The following is a 22237-nucleotide window of genomic DNA, read 5'->3' as shown; positions in this document are numbered from 1 at the left end:
AACCTGTCACAGCAGATATTGAATCTTAGAATTCCAAACTGATCTCTCACGAACACTGTGGTGAAGGGTGGCCCCCTCAGGCAGCCTTTGCCTATGACATTAAAGATCCTGCAGGACCCCCAGTGTGGTGATATTTTATTTGTGCTGAAATGTGGTGATATTATATTTGTGCTTCAATAAAATTTGCCTGGGGATCAGAGGAAAAGGCCAGCCATTTTAAGTAAACAAAGTCACACAGCACATGCCCTTAATCCCATCACTTATCAGGCAGGGTCTCTGTGTTTTCAAGGGTATACTAGAGAACAGAGCCTTTAATTCCAGTACCAACCATAGAGACCTGGATGTCTGTACAGACAAGACAGACAGTGACAAGGAAGTGAGGTAGCTGGGCTGAGATAGGCAGAACAGCATGCAATAAACTCATGGATAAGGCAGGAAGTAACTCTCATTTGGAAGCTACAGAGTTGGTGAGATAAGGTTGACTGATGGCTTTATCTATTTCCCTGATCTCTCTAAGGCTTTCACCCCTATATTTGGCTCTGTGTTTTTTGTTTAATAAGACCATTTAGAAATTTGTCTACACCATAGTAGACAAATTTTGGTCTGCCTTTGCACTCTATCTACAACTTTCTCTGATGCTGCTTAAAATTGCTAAGTGCTCTGGCTGTCTGTTGTCGACTCCAGAGGTCCACCTCCAAAGCTAAACTTAGCATTGCCCTATTAGGCCTGTTCTATGTGGGCTCCAACCTTGCCCAGATTTTGGGCTGGTCTCCCTGGCTTTCTTTTGAGAATTTTTTTGAAACTGTCAGGATCCTAATACACTTGTATTCTGCTCCCCTGGACAACCAGGACCACTTAGTAAGATCTGCTTTCAACATGAGCATTGGTACTTAAGTCTGAGCCAAGGCTACTTAGTGGTACTCGCTTGGAAGCAAGGAGGGAAAGTTCCGCTAAGTAGCAAGCCCATTCCGTGTTTTGAAGGTTAGCCATTGAAGAATCCTTCCCTAGAAGGAGCAGACTTCTCTCCAGAAACTTCTGAAATATTCTGAAGGCCTTTTTTCATTGTTCTGATGCACAATGGTCCACTCCCGTTTTGTCACACTAATCTCATTAGCAAGTACTTACTGGGCCACACTTATATTTTCTCCTTCCAAACATTTGGTTTTGCTCTTTCCTGACCAGGCTATGAACTCACCAAGTCTTTCCATTGTGTTTCCTTTTGTTCAACTGTGATTCTGAATAAAAACAGCCAATATTACCCACAGCATAGTCTTACTGTTTTATTGTTCAAACTTCTGCCCTCTGAGCATTAAGCACGTGTCTTTGCACTCTTTGTTCAACACAATCATTCCATTTCAGTCTTTGTAAGACTACATTGTTCAGTCACAGATTATTCTGGGATAAAAGTGTAGTTCTGCACCTCTTGATCCCATCTGCTATGGAAAATGTACTCAAAGCAGACTCCATGCCTCTACCATGATGTTCTCCACACTGGGTGTTCCTTTTTTTGTTTCTTTAGCTATTAAACATAGAAAAGTGTAATGTATTGTCTGGATAGTTTGTGCTGATGTCAGATGAGATTCTTACTTGCACTACACTCTTCTTGGAGGCTGTACTGGGTGTATTTTTCGTAATTTCTCATTCCTTTCTCTAACTGTGCTTCCAAAGTTACATTGCAGTCATTCACTATATATAATTTTCATTATAATATTACATCTATTTCACAAGTAACTATATCTTTGAGAAGATATCCCTTACGACAGATGAAGTGTTTCATAAATGGAAAACACTCACTCATGTTTCTTGTCTTATGACATGGCTGTTAGATAACTGGTATGGTTTTGCTACAACACTTTGACTCTAATTAACAGGTTATTAGCTTTGAAGTTCAATTGCTTTTATGTAATATAATTTTCAGAAGTTTGAGACAAAAATAAAAACTGTAAAAGTAATTATATTTTCTATAAATTAGTATTTATGCGTAGAAAGTGATGAATATTTTAACACAAAAATCTACATAAAGGTTTAAGCAAGTTGCACCTCCTGCAGAGAGTTAAATTTTGAAAATGTAATTCTGTTATGTATTTTTATATCAGCACACTTCATAAATTTGTTAAATATTGCTCTTTGTTAGGAAGCTATCTGATGAATATAAAACATTGTAAGCATTTTAAATACTTAATTTGGCATAAGTTTATAATATTAGTTATATTTGAACACTCTATTAATTTCTTTTTCATTCAGGTCTTATTTTCCAAGCAGCCTCAGCCTTTTTTGGTCTCATTGCACTTTGCAAATATGATAGTGTGGTAATGAAAAGCACTGAGAGTCTGGTCCAGCCGGTAAAGAAAGTAAAAGAAAGAGGAGAAGAAAAAGTTTAATTTCTAATTGTTTTTTTGGGGGGTAAGAGTGTACATTTTCTCATTTTCAATGGAATATCATATTGACAACTTTTAAAACAATAACAGTGAATAGTTACATTTAAAAATGCTTCATATAATCCCACAAGTTTCATTATGAACATAATAATATAATGTGTTAAAATTATTGAAGATATTATGAAACATACAATGTTATAACTCTTAAAAGATATTGTAGGTCTTCTTTACCCCCCCTTTTCTTGAAAATAGATTATTTTCTCTGTAATCTATCCTGACTGCAGTTTCCCCTCCCTCCACTCTTCCTAGTTCCTTCGACCTCTTCTCCCCTCCACATGAACTCCATTTCTGTCTCTCATTAGAAAAGAGCAGACTTCTATGAGATAACAACCAAACATGACAAAATAAAATGTAATAAGATAAAAGAAAAGCCATCACATCAATGCTGGGCAAGGCAACTCAACAGTAGGGAAAGAGCCCCCAAGAGCAGGCACAAGAATTAGAGATTCATTCCTTCAGACACTCAGAGGTCCCATAAAAATATTAAGCTGAAATATAGATAGATGTTTCCTGTCCTGACTGCCTGGTCCAAGTACCCGACTCAGAAGCTGAATATTACTTATGAATTCTCGGCCTATGGCTCAGATTATTACTAACTAGCTCTTACATTTTAAGTTAGCACAAATTCCTTATGTATCCTCTGCCATGTGGCAGTACCTTTGTTAGATGGCACATTCATCTCCTGATTACTCTGCATCTGGCTGACAAATCACGACTTTGCCCTTCTTCCCATCATTCTTAGTTTGGTTGCCCCTACTATACTTCCTTCCTGGATACTGGCCAATCAATGTTTTATTAAACCAATCCAAGTGACAAATCTTTACAGAATACACTAAGGTTATTCCACAGAATTTCCCCTTTTGTCTAATTAAAAGGAAAGATTTCAATTTTAACATATTAAGGTTATATAAAACAAAAACAGTTATCAAGTAACAATTACAATTACAATATCCTCAGTCTGCTGGACAAAATCTGTTCTATTTCCCCTTCACAGGGAGACCCATGTGTACCCTGAACCCAGCTCCTTCCTATATACATAACTTCTGTGGTAGTTTGAATGAAAATGGCCCCAATAGACTCATAGAAAAGTGGCACTATTAGGAGCTGTGGCCATGTTGGAGTCATTGTGGTGTTGTTAGAGGAAGTGTGTCACTGGGGGGTAGGGTTTATGGTTTCACACATGCTCAGTCTCGGTCTAGTGTCACTCCTCTCTTACTGATCCTGCTGATCAGGATGTAGAAATCTCAGCTACTTGTCCATGAACATATTTGCCTACATATCACCATGCTTCCTGCCATGAGGATAATGGACTAGACTTCTTAACTGTAAGCCAGCCCCAATTAAATGCTTTTCTGTGTAGGAGTTGCCATGGTCTCTTCACAACAATAGAAACCCTAACAAAGACAACCTCTCTGGGTCTACAGATTGTAGGTTGGTTAATACTTATTCAATGGCTAATATCCACATACATGTGAAAACATGCCATATTTATCTTTCTAGGTCTGGGTTATCTCACTCAGGATGATTTCCCTGAGCTCCATCCATTTGCCTACAAATTTTATGTTGTCATTTTTTAACAGCTGATTTATACTCCATTGTGTAAATGTACCACATTTTCTTTGTCAATTCTTCAGTTGAGGGATGTCTAGGTTATTTCCAGTTTCTGGCTTTTATGAATAAAGCCACAGTGGACATGGTTGAATAAGTGTTCTTATGGTAGGATGAAGCATCTTTTGGGTATATATGCTCAAGGTGGCAGAGATGGATCTTGAGATAGATTGAATCCCAACTTTCTAAGGAACTGCCATGTTGGTTTCCATAGTGTCTGTAGAAATTTGCACTCCCACCAGAAGTAGATGAGTATTTCCCTTATTCCACATTCCTGCCAGCATGAGCTATCACTTGTGTTATTGATCTTAGCCATTCTGACAGGTTTAAGATCAAGTCTCAAAGTGGATTTGATTTAGAATTCCCTGAGGGCTATGGATGTTGAACATTTCTTTAAATGTTTCTCAACCATTTGAGTTTCTTTGATAGGGAATTCTGTTTATATCTTTACCCCATTTTTTTTTTTTTTTTTTTTTTGGTTTTTCAAGACAGGGTTTCTCTGTGTAGCTTTGCGCCTTTCCTGGAACTCGCTTTGGAGACCAGGCTGGCCTTGAACTCACAGAGATCCGCCTGCCTCTGCCTCCCGAGTGCTGGGATTAAAGGCGTGCGCCACCACCGCCCGGCTACCCCATTTTTTAACAGGATCTTTTTTTGTTTTTTTTCCTCTTATTGATTCTTTGTGAATTTCACATCATGGATTCAGATCCTACTTATCTTCCTGTCTCCATGAATCTGCCCTCTATCCCTGCAACCTTCTCCCAAAATCAACCCCCCAAAAGACCCAAACAAAACAAAGAAAAAAAATAATAAAACAAAAAAGCAAAAACAGAAAAACAGAAGAATCTTGCTGTGGAAGTTGTGTTGTGACCTGTTGAGTCACACAGTTTACACTTTAGTCCCTTCATCTTTACTTGCAAGTGTTCATTTGAGTCATTGGTCTAACTTGAGACATCTGGTTCCTGATACACCACAAACAATGGGCTTTCACTGGGGCTCATCTTGGATATCCTGTTGTCCAGTGTCATAGAGATCCTGCTGTCTTGGATTTATTTGTACTCTTCTATATGTAGACATCCAGTTTGAGCAGCACTGATTTTTGAAAATGCTGTCATTTTTCCAGTGACTGTTTCTTGCTTCTTTATCAAAAATCAGGTGTGCATAGGTGTGTGGATTTATGACTGGGTCTTCAATTTGATTCCATTGATCAATGTGTCTGCTTTTATGTCAATGACATTTTGATTTTATTACTGTATCTCTACACTACAAGTTGAAAATGGAAATGGTGAGATCTCCAGCAGTTCAGTTTTACTGTTCGAGATTTTTAGCTATTTTGGTTTGTTTTGTGTGTGTGTGTGTGTGTGTGTGTGTGTGTGTGTGTGTGTGTGTGTGTTTCTATATGAATCTGAAAATTGTAGTTCAAGATGTGTGAAGAATTGTGTTGGCATTGTGATTGGGATTGACTTGAATCTGTAGATTGCTTTTGATAAGCTGGCCATTTTTACTATATTAATCCTACTAATCCATGGTCATGGGAGATCTTTTGGTCTTCTGATATCATCTTAAAATTCTTTCTTGAAAGACTTGAAGTTTTATCATATATGTCTTTCATTTTCTCAGTTAGAGTACCCCAAGATATTTTGTATTATTTGAGGCTATTGTGAAAGGAGTTATTTCCTAGTTTCTTTCTCAGTCCCTTTGTCATTTCTATGTAGGAGGGCTACTGATTTTTGTGAGTTACATTTGTATCCAGCTACTTTTCTGAAAATGTTTATCAGCTGCAGGAGTTACAGAGTTGAATTTTTAGGTTCACTCATGTATGCTATCATATCATATGCAAATAAAGATTCTTTGACTTCTTTCTTTTCAATTTGTATCCCTTCGATCTTTTTTCATTTGTCTTATTGCTCTAGCTAAGACTGAATAGGTATAGAGAGAGTGTACACCCATATATTGTTGCTGATTTCAGTGGAATTGCTTTGAGCTTCTCTCCATTTAACTTGATGTTGGCTCTAGTCTTATTATAATTGACCTGTCTTGTGTTTATCCATATCCCTTGTATCCCTACTCTCTCCAGGACTTGTATATGAATGGTATTGGATTTTGTCAAAGGCCTATTCTGTATCTAATGAGATGATAACATAGGTTTTTTTTCTTTCAGTTTGTTTATATGGTGGATTGCATATATTCATCTTCATATATTGAACCATTGCATCTCTGGGATGAAGCCTATTTGATCATTGTGGATGATCTTTTTGATATGTTTTTGGATTTGATTTGCAAGTATTTTATTGGGTATTTTTGCATCTATGCTCATAAGGGAAATTTGCAATTCTCTTTCTTTGTTGGGTCTTTATGTAGTTTGGGTGTCAGGGTACATGTGGCCTCATAAAATGAATTGGACAAGTGCTAATTCTGTTTCTTCTTTGTGGAATAATTTGAGGAGTATTGGGATTAACTTTTCCTTTTAAAGTCTATTAAAATTTTTCACTGAAACCATGTGTTCCTTGGGGTTTTTTTTTATTGGGAGAATTTAATGACTGCTTCTGTTTCATGAGGGGTTATAAGTCTGTTCTAATGGATTATTTGTTCCTGATTTAACTTTGGTAGGTGGTATCTATCCAGAAAATTATCCATTTCTTTTATATTTCCAAGTTTGGTGGAGTACAGGGTTTTTAAAGTATGTCTTAGTAATTCAATGGATTTCCTTGGTGTCTGTTGTTAGGATGCTTCTTTTGCTTCTGATTTTGTTATTTTGGATATTCTCTTTCTTCTATTTTGTTCGTTTTGATAAGGGTTTGTCTATTTTGTTGATTTCCTCCAAACACCCTCTCTTTGATTCATTGATTCTTTGTATTGTCTTTGTTTCTATTTTATTGGTTTCATACCAGAGCTCGATCATTTCTTGCCATTTACTCCTCTTAGCTGTGAACTCTTCTTTTTCTTCTAGAGCTTTCTGATGTGCTGTTAAGATGCTAGTATGAGCTTCCTCCTTTTTTATTTTTATGTAGATGCTGAATATTATATGAACTTGCCTCGTATAACAACTTTCATTATGTTTCATAAGTTTCACATGGGGTATAATAATTTTCATTGAATTCTAGAGAGTATTTAATTTCTTTATTTCTTTCTTGACCCATTCTTCATTACTTAGAGTTAAGTTTCCATGAGTTTTTAAGCTTTCTGTAGCTACTATTGTTATTAATATCCAGCAATAATCTGTTTGGATCTGATAGGATGCAAGGAGTTATTTCAATTTTCTTGTGTCTGTTGAGACTTCCTTTGTATCTTGAGTATGTGGTCAGTTTTTGAGAAAGTTCCATGAAGTACAGAGAAGGTGTGTGTGTGTGTGTGTGTGTGTGTGTGTGTGTGTGTGTGTGTGCATGTGTGTATGTGTTTAGGTCGAATATTCTGTAAACTTCTGTTAGCTCAATTTGGTTTATGATGTCTGGTATCTCCAGCATTTCCCTTTAAGTTTTGTCTCAGTGACATCTTGGTGAGAGTCCCTGGAGATCATCCTGTGAGGGTCAATATATGATTTAGGCTGTAGTGATATTTCTTTGACAAACATGGATGCCCTTGTGTTTGGGGCATATATATTAAGGATAAAAATGTCATCTTGCTTGATTTTTTTCTTTGATAAATATGTAGTATCCGCCGGGCGGTGGTGGCGCACGCCTTTAATCCCAGCACTCGGGAGGCAGAGCCAGGTGGATCTCTGTGAGTTCGAGGCCAGCCTGGGCTACCAAGTGAGTTCCAGGAAAAGGCGCAAAGCTGCACAGAGAAACCCTGTCTCGAAAAACCAAAAATAAAATAAAATAAAATAAAATATGTAGTATCCTTCCCCATCTCTTTTGATTAATTTTGGTTTGAAGTGTATTTTTTTAGATACTAAAATGGGTACACCATCTTGCTTCCTAGGTCCATTTGATTAGAAAAACTTTTCCCAACCTTTTGCCCTAAGGTAATGTCTATCTTTAATGTTGAGTTATGTTTGTTGTATGGAGCAGAAGGATGGATCCTGTTTTCACATCCATTCTCTACATTTTACTTTTACCTGAATTTTATTAACCATTCCTGATAACCTGAATCAATTGCCTGTTTTTTGCTTTGTTCTTCAGTTTATATTTAATTACAACTATTTCTTTTGAAGAAACATTTGCATTTGAATATAGAATACGTAGATATCAACATATGGAATTTTTCTCAAGTTAAAATGTTCTAAAGAAATTTTATTTTTTTCATATGTTATAATATAATATTTCCTTATATTTTCCAAATACTAGATAAAAATGATTTTTTATAGGAAGAACACATAAGCCAGTTTTCTCTGCTGTTTCTCTGGGAGCAGTCACTAATGTAATGTGGCCCTGCATGGAAAGGCGGCTCCATCCATGACCATGGCAGGCAGAGGAGAGTGAGAAGCAGGGAATAATCACTGTACTCACATTCCTTAAATTGAAGATGCAATATGAAAATCTATAAACTAGTTTTATGTGAAAATCAACTGACTCTTTTTGCTTTTAACCCACAGGCCTGGAGAATTTTTGAGGACCTGAGTTGTAAGGATAGCAGTCTATCCTCTGAAGACACCATAAGATTTGTGGCCAGGGTATAATTCAGAAGAGAAAATATAGCAGAAAAGAATCTATGTGGATCTTCATTTTCACAATAAAGAATGCTGTTATGAAACATTTTTGACTGTGTTTTATGGATTATGAGTTTTTTCTTAGTTTTATTGTGGGAACAAGATGTATTTCTGCCATAGTTCATGCTTGAGTAGTTCTCAGGAGTCTGTTTTTTCATACCAGCCTGTGGGCTATGGGGATTGAATTCAGATTGTCAGCTCTATGGAAAAGCACCCTTACATAAGCCATTTTCTGTCTCTGGATTAGGATTTTAAAATATTATTTTATGTGTGTGATATGTATTTTAGGAAGAATTAGTCTTAAATTATTAAATTATGACTATTAAAGCGTTCTTAAATCCAGATATGATTTGAATATGTACCTACAGTTAGATAATGTTAAAAAATACTCTCTGAATATACATGTAATATGTATTAGTCCATTAAGAATTCATTTAATATACATTTGCTCCCCTCTCAGAAAAAAGTTATAATAAAAATTAAGAGTTGAGTTATAGAGTAAAGACTTAAATTGGCTTTTTGCTGTGGCAGAATATACAGTCTGGTTCACAAATTAACTCAGGGCAAATGATAAAGAAGAATAAACTGTAACTAAAAACTAATCACCTTCTTTGTGTAAAGTGAACTTGACTGCCCTTAAAATAACCGCAGGAAAATATCTTAGTATTAGATAAGACACTTTAGCAAATACATAATACTTTAAAAAACTGGCCAGATGAGGAATGTGTAACTTGCCACCCGAGTATGTGAACCTATATTTGGATCACTATCATCCATGTAAACCAGACATGGCACCCCGCCTCTGTGGTCTGAGCACTCCTATTGTGAGGTGTAAAGTGGAGACAAGAGACTCCCTTGAAGTCTGGCACATGCAGTGGTGACAAAGGAGAGACCCTGTCTCAACCAAAGAGGAAGACAAGGATCAACACTAAGGTTGCCTTTAACATCACAGGCACATGCATGGTGAGTTTCAGATTCATGTACATGGACATGCACACATGAGCATTATAACATTACAACATTATAACATTACAACACAAACATACATACACACAAGATTTTAAAAAGGAATCATTACACAGAAGATTCAAATACAGATGAAAAAAGATTTCTAGTTTTCATGAACTTGGTATCTTTGGAGAGTTCATGTTCTGAATGACCTATGTCTTTTTTCGTTGGTGTAATTGGCCATTTTTAGTTGTAGATTTGTGACTATAAGCAAAAATCATCAAATCTAGTCAAGTGTGTCCTTTACTTCAGCCCCATCTTTCAAGTGGACTTAAGTAGATCTCAGAACAGGCTGGCTTTATTGCAGAGTAAAAGATTGATTAAAGTCTTATCTCCATTGACTAACTACTCGAAATTAATTGTAAGGCTCTGTTTACAGAGTTACATAAGTATTTTTTTTTTTTATTATTTGCTTGTTCGTTTACCTCTGAAGCATCTTCTCCATTAGCCAATTTATTTCTGTTTCTGTTTTAGTAATATTTTAATTAATATTATTTTACTTTTATACTTCTTTTTATTCCTCTACCATGGGGTTCCCTGAGCCTCAAGAATAGGGATTTGATGGAGACATCCCATTTGGGACTGATTGTCACGAGGTCTTTCATTCTCTGAACAATGTCTGGCTGTAGGTCTATGTGTATGTTCCCACCAACTTCAGGAGGAATCTTCTCTGATGATGGCAAGGCACTGATGAATGAGTATACGGCAGAATGTCATTAGGAGTCACTTTATTGTGACTTCTGTGTCTCTGTGTCTTCACAACAGTAATATTTTGCTTTTCCCTAGGTCCTTGGGCTGTCGAGTCTCAGGTTCTTGGTCATACAACCAGTGTCAGGTTCTATCTTTTGTTGGTTAGTTACTCCGACAAACTTTGTGCCACTGTTGCCCTAACATATCTTACAGACTAGACAGACACCTTTGTAGGTTTTGTGGATTAACTGGTGTTACCTTTCTCCTTTGGTAGTGTGTAGAGTTCCATTCTGTATCAAAGACACTTCCACACAGATGTGAAAAGCTCTATGTGGCACCAGCTTGACTTCTCCAGGCTCTTTGAGTTATTTAGGTGTTGTCTTCAACAATTGGAACTTGCTGACAGTTTGCAAAGAGCAACCTATAACCTTGGCAACAGTCTGGGTTGTTTGGAGGTTCCCATGGGACACTGTTGCCCAAAACCTCAATTAGATGTAATTCTACTTCAGTACTAGAAGCTTCATTTGGGAACAGGAAATGTCCAGTGAAGGATCATTCTCCCCAATGATTTGGTCATTTTATTTCAATCACCTTCCTAAATGTTTATATTTTAGGAAGCTTCTACTGCATTAGTTTTCCATACTACTTCTCAAATGGACCTTAGTTTTTGCTGTCTCTCTCTCTGTATTCCTGCCTTCATGCCCCTTTCTCCACCCAGATTCTTCATTTGAGCCTCCCATTCCAGCCCCAGCCCTATCTGCCCATAGTGTCTATTTCTCTTTCCTAGGGGGATCTAATTTATTCCTGTAGATCCTTAATCTATACAAAATCTCTGTAATTCTACAGATCATAACTTGATTATCATTGATTCAGCACCTAATATCCACATATAAGTGAATATATACCATATTTATCTTTCAATATCTGTGTTACTACCAGATGATTTTTTTAGTTCCATCCATTTACCTACAAATTGTATGATGCTATTTTAATCACCTAAAACATTTACACAATGGAGGGAGTATTCTACTGTGCATTACAATACTCCATTGTGTAAATGTACAACACCTTCTTTATCCATACTCCTGTTGAGGGACTTCTAGTTGGCTTTTAATTTCTGCCTATTATGAATAGAGCAGCAGTGAATATGGCTGAACAAGTTTCCCTATAATATGATGAAGTATCTTTTGGGTAAATGGCCAAGAGTGGTATACACAGCTGGATTTTGAGGTAGATCAATTCTGATCTTCTTGAGGAAGAACCACACTGATTTCCATAGGCTCTACAAGGTTGCACTCCTACTAACAAAGGATGTTGGTTCCCGTTCCTCAATATCCTAGCAAGCAGGAGCTATCTTTTTTTTTTTTTTTTTGATCTTAGCTATTCTTACTGGTGTAAGATGATATCTCAAAATAGTTTTGATTTACATTTCCATATGACTCAAGATGTTGAACATTTCTTTATTTCTCAGCTGTTAGATTTTCCTGTTTTACGAGTTCTGTTCAAATCTGTACCCCATTTTTAATTGCTTTTCTCTTCTTGATATATAGTTTTTTAAAAATAAATTTATTTATTTGTTTTACTTCCTGGCTGCAGTTTCTCCTCCCTCCATCCTCCCTGTTTCCACTCCCCAACTCACTCCTTCTCCATTTCTGTCTAGGAAAGGGCAGGTCTCCCATGAGTATCAACAAAACATGGCATATTAAGTTGTTGTAAGACCAAGCACCTCCCCATGAATTAAGGCTGGGCAAGGTGACCCCGTATAGGGAGTAAGGTCTCAAAGGCCTGTAAAAGAGTCAAAGGCAGCCCTATTCCTGCTGTCGGGAGTCCCACAAGAGGATCAAGCTATACAACTGTAACATCTATGCAGACTTCTTAGGTCAGTCCATACTGACTGTTTTTTAAAGAACTCTGTTTCATTGATCTTTTTCATTATTCTTTTTGTATCTGTTTCATTAATTTCTGCTCTGAACTTTGTCTTCTTTGTTTCTTTCTTGGCTTCCTCTTTTTCCTTCCTCTTGCTTCTCTCTTTCCTAATTTCCTCCCTCCTTTTCACCCACTTTCATCTTTTTACTATCTTTCCATGTGGTTTTATTTTATTATTTTTAGGCAGACTCAGTTCAAGCTGGCATCCAAATCCCTACATTTACAAGGCTGACATTCAATGATCCTCCTGCATTCACCTAGCAAATACTTGGGATTAGAGGCATATAAAAACACTCCTAGTTTATGTAGTGCTGGAGATCAAACCCACCACTCAGTAAGTATTCTCTAAACTGCACAATATCCCCAGCCTCCATTTTAAATCACCAAGATCTATTTCAGGCTAGGGCAATTTTATTGTCTGGTGAATCTTTAGAATGGCCTACAGGATAAGAATACTTTGTAAATTAGACTAATCCTAGTAAAGTCATGTTTGTTTAAACCCACAGTAATCCCATATTCTTTTCATAACTACCTTGAATAAATTACCCCCTAAAATACATTAAGTCAAAAGGATTTCTTAAAAAAGCATGTTGAAGGCTTATTTGTACTCTAGGGACTGCTTTAACCATACAAGAATAGTTAATAATAAAAATAAAGAGCACAATACAGGGTAGACTCTCACAGAGCTTCAATTCCAAAGACTTTTGAGAAAACATCAGCAAGTGGGTATCAAATATGAGAAGCAGCAATTAACATGGCTGTGAGAATAGGAGATCCCTTGAGGTCCAACCTATTCCTTCTTGTGACAATTGAACCTTCTAGGACAGCAATGTTTGCCATGTAATTGTTCACATACCATCTCATTATAGGACTTTAGATGTAAACTATTATTTTTATGTCATAGAGAGATTAAGAAAGATGTCTTGCTCAACTAGAAATAACTAGCAAGTTGTGAGAATGGATTCCATGGATTCAAAGTCTTGTGCTTTCATTTCAAGCCCAATTTTCCCTTTGTACATTTTCATTAAACATGGCATTGTCTCAGAAGAGACAACCCTCTGTGCACTTCTGTGAGATGTCCAGAGTTCTTTAGTCCAGTTCTGCAACCCATGGGTCAAAGGCATGCTGCTAGAGCATACCCTTGTCATGTTTATGTAGGAGAGGGAGGATAAAGCCTCCTTCCTATAGATGAGGCAGAAAGCTTTTATGCTCTTTTCCACAGAGAACATGTTGCTGAGCTCTACAGAATAAGGATGAAAAAAATGAGCTGATTGTTCCCTATGCAGTAATGAGATGGATGGATTCTGAATGTTAATGGCAGCATAAGTGTGATGGAGTCATTGGCATAGCCAGATACATGGACATGTCTCTCTGAGACTGCTCCTCAAAACAGACCCTCAGAAGAACAAGAGCTTCAGCATAAAATGCACAGGAGCAAGCAGCAGATGCCAGAGGTTTATTAAGGGAATCAGCAGCCTTGGATATCAGTGATCTCTCTATTCATAAGGATAAGTTTGTGAAAATGCTATACCATGTGAGTCAGATTATTGATAACTTTTATTTACCCTTATGTTTAACTATTTAGCCTCATTTTAATTGCTACTATGAGTGTGTGCATGTACAACATGGCATGGATTTGTTTCTCAATAAAATATATAGATTATTAATCATGGGTCTGTTTAGTTAATTCTTTTAAATATGCATTCTATATGGTTTTAGTGGATTGTGGGGTTGATGTAGACAAAGATTTCCTAGACTATGGTGTATGCATGTATGTGAGTGCTTCTGTGTATGTATAGTCTTCATCCACTCAAAGAATTTGAGTTAAAATTTGTTATAAGATTATGTTAAAAGTACTGAAAATACTTTTAACCTTCTCTCCTTTTCCCCCTAATTAAAGAAAACATGAATGAGATGCATAAATTGACAAGTACTTGCTGAGAGTCTATTGTGTATTAGCAATTACTTTATATACTGTGAAGTTAACAACAAATAGGAGAGCCATGGTTTTTGTGATCATGGAGCTCACTGGAAGGAGATGAAAATGAGTACCACACAAATAGTCAATTAAAAAAATAGATAAGAGCTATAATATAAATGAAAGAGAATGCAATACTAAAGGAGCTTCTTGAAAGCAAATTTTAGTTGTGGAGAAAAAAGTCAAGCTGGGTTGTAAATTAGAAACAGTTCTGTATGTAAAATAGGTAGGTGAGAGCTCTTGAAGCAAGTGCATCCCAAGAAAATAGCCATCCCTCTTCTCCAGGAAAAGAGAGAATGAGAAAGACAAACCACCGTTTGGATAAATAGAGCTGTATAGGAGCTTCAGAGAAATCAGATGATATTAGGCTTTTCAGTATGTCTTCCAAAATACTGCATGATTTAGAAAATGATTTCTTATTCAGATACCTGTGTGTGAATGGTTGACTTTTCCATATATAGTATGTAGATACCGTTTTTTCTCTCATACCTATGTCTTCATGAGTTATTAATTTACATTCAGTTTTAAATGTCTCAAATGAGCACATTTTGTACCTTTCCCAGGCCCTTCCCAGGCCAATGAGTCTAGCCAGAAGACAGTGAGTCCTGTACAGGTGTGCACATTGCTGATACACATTAATCACCTTTCACTCTGAGTTGAATGGTTTGTGGTAAGTGCTGCCTTTATTTAGTCAACACTTAGACATTGCTTGCTGTATTTTAATGAAGACCTAGTAGGCTATTTTATAAGCACAGTACACAAGAAACTCTGACTCTTCAGTTTCCAAAAGATTTGGATAGCTTTGTGAAGATGCTCCACAGTTTGATATGCTAACAATAAAAAGCAAAGATGGCCAAAATCCCAAGTGTAATGCCAGCTGTAAGTGACTGTCTATTGAGAATTTGCCTTATTTAGAGAAACCATGAATGGGGAACATTGAATACAGCTTTGTTTGTGTACCAATGTTTGTGGCTCAGCTTAGAAAAATATTGTTCAATGATTTGAAGACCAGTTCTGGGTCCTTCCCACTCTCTTTTATGTACTGCCTAATCTCTATCCACTTAGAACATTTTGAATAGAATTGGCAAGTTCAAGATCCAGATACCAGCAGATTGGAATCACTATAATTAAGGCTGCTTTGCTTCTATTTCCGGTTCTCATGAAGTCACTAACACCACCACAAGGGCCCGGCGTCCTAATGTATCACTTCAGAAGTTAGAGTTTAACAGAAGCTATTTGAGGTTGTGCAATGCAAATGTTTATTTCATAACAAATGGGATTTTCCTTATGAGTGTCAGAGTTATTATTCTTATTTTTGTTGTTCTTTTAAACAAAGTTTCAGTATTTAGCCTAGGTTGACCTCAAACTCACAATCTTCTTGCCTTAGTTTCTGAGTGTGTCATGGAAGAAATCCACAGAAGTCTGGGCAGAAGACTTACTTATTAAAGAATAAAATAGAGATCACACTCACACATACAAAACAAGTAGACACCTAAACTCTCATGTTAGACACCAGCTGCCATTCTGCGCAAGGACAATGGGGACCAACCCAAAGCTGCTCTCCACCACCTGATCTGGCTCTAGTCACCAAAGAGAGTCTTAGATCCCTCTCCCTCAGCTCTTAAGTGGTCACATATGCAGATAAGACCACACCCTAGGGCTTGTTGGCCCGAAGCCATTGGCTAAATGGAGCGAATTGCCACAACACTTCCTTTTTTTTAACCTATATAAGAAGGTTCTAATCTTAATACAAAACTATATACAATAGGAACAAGTGTCAAGTATTGTCCAGAAGAAAGAAGAGGTAATAACATAAACTAAAAGGTAATAACATGAACTGCAACCTACAAGAACAACATCAAGCAAGAACACATTCTTAATGTTCAGCTCATAGAAAATTGGCAAATTACAGCGATTACTCCAATAGCTGTCCTATCCTGAAGATTCTAAGTCTTGTACCTAATATGCCCTTAGCTAAGGTATGAGAGAGTTGCAACTGTAACTATCTAGTCTTCAACCCCATCAAAGACCTGAGAAGAAAAATAATATTACCTGAGTTAGTAGAAAGTGCAAGCAAGCAACTTCTAAAAAAATGCAAGAAGTAACAAAAATAGTTGGCTGTCTGGACAGTCACCCACCATTTCTCTGCAACATTAGGACATCCTACTTTGGCTATGACAGACCATTTTCAGAAGCAGGAAAATTTGAAAGACTGTCCTACCCTTTTTTGGTAAGGTTTAGCAGTCACTTTTCTTTATGTCCTGCTTGTCCAGATTGGACAATGCACTTAGTATCAGCAGTCAAGGCAAGATCAATTCTTTGCCCAATAGGCCAGTTTTGCCAAGAGGAAGACAAACTTCATATGGAGTGTCTTTGATGCCCATCATCCCCTCAGGAGTAGATCAGTACTGCCAGGAGCAGTTATGTCTCTTTTAAACAAAATTCTAAGTTATTAAAACATTTAAATGCCATATTCTATAGGACTTTGAAGTGTTTGATTACCTATCCATCTGAAATATATCTCTGTATATCTAGAAAACCTAACTAACATGATAAGTTTGACAAACGTGGGTGACAAATAACCTGTAATTGTAATCAACTTATATAAATAAAAGATTAAAGCTTTACATTATAAAATAAACAATCTCTAAACAGATGTACAGCTTAAGGACAATGACCTTGAAGTTGTGACAATATACAAAGATATCTTAATCAAAGGTAGAAATGTATAGTCCAATATGACAAAAGTATCCTTAATTTTCATCAATATACAAAATATCCTAAACAGAAGTAGAAACATATATATGGTATGATAAATATAATTTTATATTTGTATCAATGTACAAAAATATTTTAAACATAAGTATAAAATATATACAATATGACAAATACAATTTTGATTTTGTATCAATATACAAATTAAATAGGAACAGGAAAATAATTTTAAATTTGTATCAATATACAAGAATCCATATTAATATATCTTATCTAAAACTGATAGTTGCTATTTTATTTGACAAGTAGTTATATTAATCTATCTTATTATCTTATCCTATCTATCCCCTTTTTTCTATTTCAAATGGGATTCCTGAGTCTATTTTTATTGTTCAACCCCCAATCCTATAACAACTTATAACCAACCCCTTACATATGACAATTATCCTTATCCCTGAAAAAACAAAAACCTGTTGGGAGAGGGGGCTTTGTTTCCTTAGAATTACTTCCTGCTATCTAGGCAGTGATGGTATCTCTGTGGAATCCTCTAACACACTAAAACAATGATTAAGTCTCATGAGGACTAGCTGTAACATTTGTAGCCAGTCTCAGAGTAATGGGCAAGTAGTGATGTAAAAAGGTGTACCATCTCAGCTAGCCACCTTGGAATTGTCCTGAACATTTTGTAGTCCAAAGCTGATCTTTGAGTGGTGTTGATCAGCTTAATGACATTATTATGGACCAAGTAGAATAACTATGGGGCCCTATCATCCTTCTGGAGATTTCATAGATTGCAGTTAGGAAAATTTATTGTTCACCATGGAAAACTTAAACATTATTAATATCAAAATGGAAAATGTAAGTTTTAAGATAGTACTATATCTAAATAAAGGTTCTAAAGAGTCAAAAATAAGTATGAGGAGAAAGAGAATTATGACTACAACAGGTTTTTTCTGTCTCACACCAGGTGGCTCTTCTGTTATGACACAGAGACACTGAATTTTTCTTTTAACAATATGCTTGTATTTAGAGAAGGAGAGAGCCACACTCCAACTACAAAGCCAGCTCTAATTTTTAATTGAGTTGGGACTTCAACTATTTTGAGAAGTGAAGAGATATTGATGTTTAGATAATGAGATTTTACCCTGTAGAGAATATTGATATGATTAGGTCAGATTTTTCTTTGTTGCTAATTTTTTCCAGATAGCTTTCCCTTCTTCTTTAGATGTCTAGATGTCCAAGGTCCTTTGAGTTCTTGAAGGTGGGTATTTCTATTTTCATATAAAGACAAAAACAGTTTTTTCCATTGTCCAATATCTCTCTACATAGTGGATGTTCCTTTCTCATTAGCATTTAGAAAATTTAAAGTTAATAAGGCATTATGCAATCTATCTCCCAGGGTATTTATCACCCCTCTCTGTTTATTAAGCATTTCTTTTAAAGTGAAATTAGATCTTTCTACCACTGCTTGACCTGTAGGATTGTGTAGTATTCCTGGAACATGCTTCACATTATAATATGCAAAGAATTTATTATCTGGCATAATTTTTTTTCACCAGAACCATTTCTCTCTCAGCTTCAGCTTATAATTTTCTTGGACTGTTGAATTTTTTATAAACCTATTTTATAACATAAGAAGTTATTAGAATCTCCTCTTTGTATTTTTTCAGGAGTAATTTGTAAATCACAGTGAGGCAAAATTTTCTTTACTTCTTTAAACATTTTTTTAGAAGTATCTACATTTGAATCAGGTAATAAGATATCATCCATGTAATGGTAATTATAGATTGTGGAAACTGTACACAAATTAGTTCCAATTTTTTTAAACAAAATATTGGCATAGGGTAGGGCTATTTAACATTCCCTGTGGGAGAGTCTTCCATTGATATCTCTTAACTGGTTGAGAATTATTATAAATAGGCACCATGAAGACAAAATTTTCCTTGTCCTTTACTTGTAGAGGTATAGTGAAAAAACAGTCTTTCAAATCAATAACTATAATAGGCTATCTTTTGAGTAACAGAGAAGGCAAAGGTATTCCAGGCTGTAGAAAGCCCGTAGGCTGAATTACTTTATTTATGGCTGTTTGATTTGTCAGCATTCTCCATTTTCCAGATTTCTTTTTAATAACAAGCACAGGAGAATTCTAAGGGTGGGTTGTTACTTCAATATGTTGAGCATTTAGCTGCTCCTGAACCAGCTGTTCTAAGGCCTATAGTTTCTCTGATGTCATAGGCCAGTGCCCAACCCAGACAGGTTGGTCAGTTAAGCATTTTAAGGGTAGGGTTATTGGTAACTCTGTGACATCAACAGCATTGTGCCCTGTTTTTGTACAACCTGAACAGTTGGTGTCTATTTTTTATAGTGCTCTGTAATATTCTTTCCAGAAACATAAGTTGGTTTATGGTCTCTTTCTGAGATTGGAGGAATATTAATCTGGGTATTCCATTGTTGCAACAGTTCATGATCACATAGATTCACTGCAACATTAGCCACATATGGCCTCAATTTTTCTCTCTATCCTTCTGGCCCTATATATTTCACCCATCTCATGCTTTGTTTTACCTGAGATAGGGTTCCAATCCCTAAGTACTGAACATCTACCTCCTGAAGAGGCCAATGATTTTGGTGTAATTATATTGACATCTGCCCCTGTGTCAATAGACCTTCAATTACAATGCCATTTATAGGTACCCTAAGCTTTGGTCTTTGATCATTTATAGAAGCCTGCCAAAATATCCATTATATGCTTTCTCCTGGAAACCAGAGAAGTATTTTTTTTTTTTTTTTTTTTTTTTTTTTTTTTTGCAATAGGCACTGGATCCTCTAATTGTTCTGGGAAGTTTCCTCCACAGTGCCTAGAAATGACTGGACCATGTTTGACATGGGAGCCTGCAAGAGGCCCCCACCAAGGTGTTTCCTGATGGTAAACAGTTGCCTTGTTTGTCTCTTATTGATCTACATTCATTGTGCCAATGTTGGCATTTACTGCATCTTCTGCATCCCTAGAAGAAGCATTGTTTCTAGGAACACTTTGTCTACAATTTTTTCTTAGATGGCCTGCTTTGCCTCCTGAAAAATGAGTTCTTCCAAAACCTTCATTGTATCAATCAGTTTCTTGCTCTCTTCATTTGTATATAATTCTAAAGCTTTTATTTCATCTATGAAGGCTGCATTGCCTTCCTTAGTGACTATCTGTCTGCCTTGCAAATTGCTTCTAAAAGTAGATGTTCTTCTGTAAAGTGTAAAGTTATCAAGTAATTTACCTCAGTTAAAATCCTTGGAAGATTATCACTGGTGTAATAATCTTGATTAGCTCACAGATAGATCCAATATTTAGATGGTTATTTCATGCAAAGATTTTAGGATGTAATAATGATGTTTGGCCAGCAGGTGTCACAGGTGTGGGCCAAAGCAGGTCAGCTCAGGCAGACTCAGGCTCCCAGAGTTGACTCTCCTGTGAATTAAGGTCCTACCCAGGCCAGCAACCTGAAAGCAGATTATTATACACCGAACAAATTTGGTTAGAGAAAACAGCTGAGAATTCTCAGCCCCAGGCTCTGCCCCAGTGCTGCAGTGGAGCAGAACCTGTATCAGAGAGTAAGAAGGACATGCCACGTTAAAATGGCTGATGGGGAGCAGACTACTGGACCACTGACAGAGCACTGGCACACTCAAGCATACAGGGCTCAAACACTGCAAGGAATGGGAAGAAGGAACCTGAGGCTGCTAGGAGCCAGGCATGGTTGCATCATTCCAAGTCAGGAGCGAGGATTTTAAAAACCTGAATGATTTTTTTTTATCTAGCTCAATTGGTAGAGGATGATACTCTTAATCTCAGGGTTGTAGGTTCATGCCCCACGTTGGGCACCAGATAATGCAAGAAATCCATATACGTCTGTGAAAAAGATTTATTTATTAAGGAATAAAATGGGGATCACACTCACTTATACAGAACAAGTAGACACACCGCTGCTGATCTGCCCAAAGGTGATGGGGACCAACTGCAAGCCACTCTCCACCATCAGGCTCCGACCACACAAAAGAGCATGTGACCCCTCTCCCTCACATCCGCAGACAAGACCACGCCGTTGGGCTTGTTAGCCCAAAGCCATTGGCTGAACGGAGATTTCCCACAACAGGTGTGTGTCAGTATTCCAAGCCTAAAGTATATTGTATTGGCAACTGCCAGTAACAATAGTGTGTAAGGCCTTATTACTAAATGCTCATTAGCAAATCTTTAAATCAGTTAAAAATTTTATTATATTTACTTACTGATTTTGTGTTGAGGGAGGAGTAGCATGCCCCACTCATCCTGTGGAGGTCAGAATCAGTTCTTTCTCCACACTGGGGTGTGGGGAGAGAAGTGAACTCAGAGCCTTAGGCTTGTCAGCAAGCACCTTTACCTGCTGAGCCAGCTCTCCAGCCCTAAACAAGTTTACATCTATTTTTCCCAGATAATTTGATAGTAAGATTTTGAGTTTCTTTTGTCATTTTAAGAATGATTATCCTAATATTTTTTTTGTTTAATGGTCATAAATTTATATTATATTTTTGGCTGATAATAACCTGCAAACTCTAGAAAGGAGTATTTGGTTGAGCAAGTACTACGCATAGTAGGCTTAATCCAGGACAAAGTCACCTTCACTGCCTAATATTTTTGTGGGGACCATAAGATAATGATATTCAGCTTCTTTCTTTCTTTCTTTCCTTTTGTAAAGACAGAGTTTCTCTCTGTAGTCCTGGCTGTCCTGGAACTTACTCTGTAGATCAAGCTGGCCTCGAAATCAGAGATCCACCTGCCTCTGCCTCCTGAGTGCTGGGACTAAAGACAGAAAGGAGAGTTATGTTCCTGTGCTTTTCTTTTGACAATTAATCACACCTCTCCTCCTTTGTCTCTCTGTTCAGCACATTGTCTTTTTCGGAACCTGGTGCCAGGAGAGTTCAGTGATTCTGACATAATTCAAAAAAAGACGCTATAATTGTAGCATTGTTGTGAGTCCTATGAGACAAAGAGAAGCTGGACTTTTTTAAATTATTTTTAACAAGACTATACAGAGTTAGGCACAAATCCCAGGAGAGTGATGGTCAATGATGGCATCTCAGTAAAGAGCACAATATATAGGAGACACCCTGTCACCTCATTCTCCATCATTCTGGTTTATTTCCAATTAGTCTATGTTTAAATATGTACATGATGAGGAAAATTAATCTTTATTACATGAGATG

At 36.7% G+C, this 22237-nt stretch overlaps 1 protein-coding gene across 1 annotated transcript in view; it reads left to right on the top strand.

Annotated features, from left to right (window-relative positions):
- The window catches only part of Slco6a1 (solute carrier organic anion transporter family member 6A1), a 103011-nt gene extending 94274 nt beyond the window's left edge, over positions 1-8737 (top strand). Inside the window, exons 14-15 of the mRNA XM_059278745.1 lie at positions 2245-2403; positions 8578-8737. Coding sequence (XP_059134728.1) covers positions 2245-2381 — 137 coding nt within the window. The 3' untranslated portion in view covers positions 2382-2403; positions 8578-8737. The remainder of the gene's footprint in view (positions 1-2244; positions 2404-8577) is intronic.
- Positions 8738-22237: the final 13500 nt, after the last annotated feature.

This window comes from Peromyscus eremicus, chromosome 13 (assembly GCF_949786415.1).
Source record: "Peromyscus eremicus chromosome 13, PerEre_H2_v1, whole genome shotgun sequence".
Classification (NCBI taxonomy): Eukaryota; Metazoa; Chordata; class Mammalia; order Rodentia; family Cricetidae; genus Peromyscus; species Peromyscus eremicus.
The sequence above is the reverse complement of the archived record's forward strand: the minus strand, read 5'-3'. Positions and strand labels throughout refer to the sequence as shown.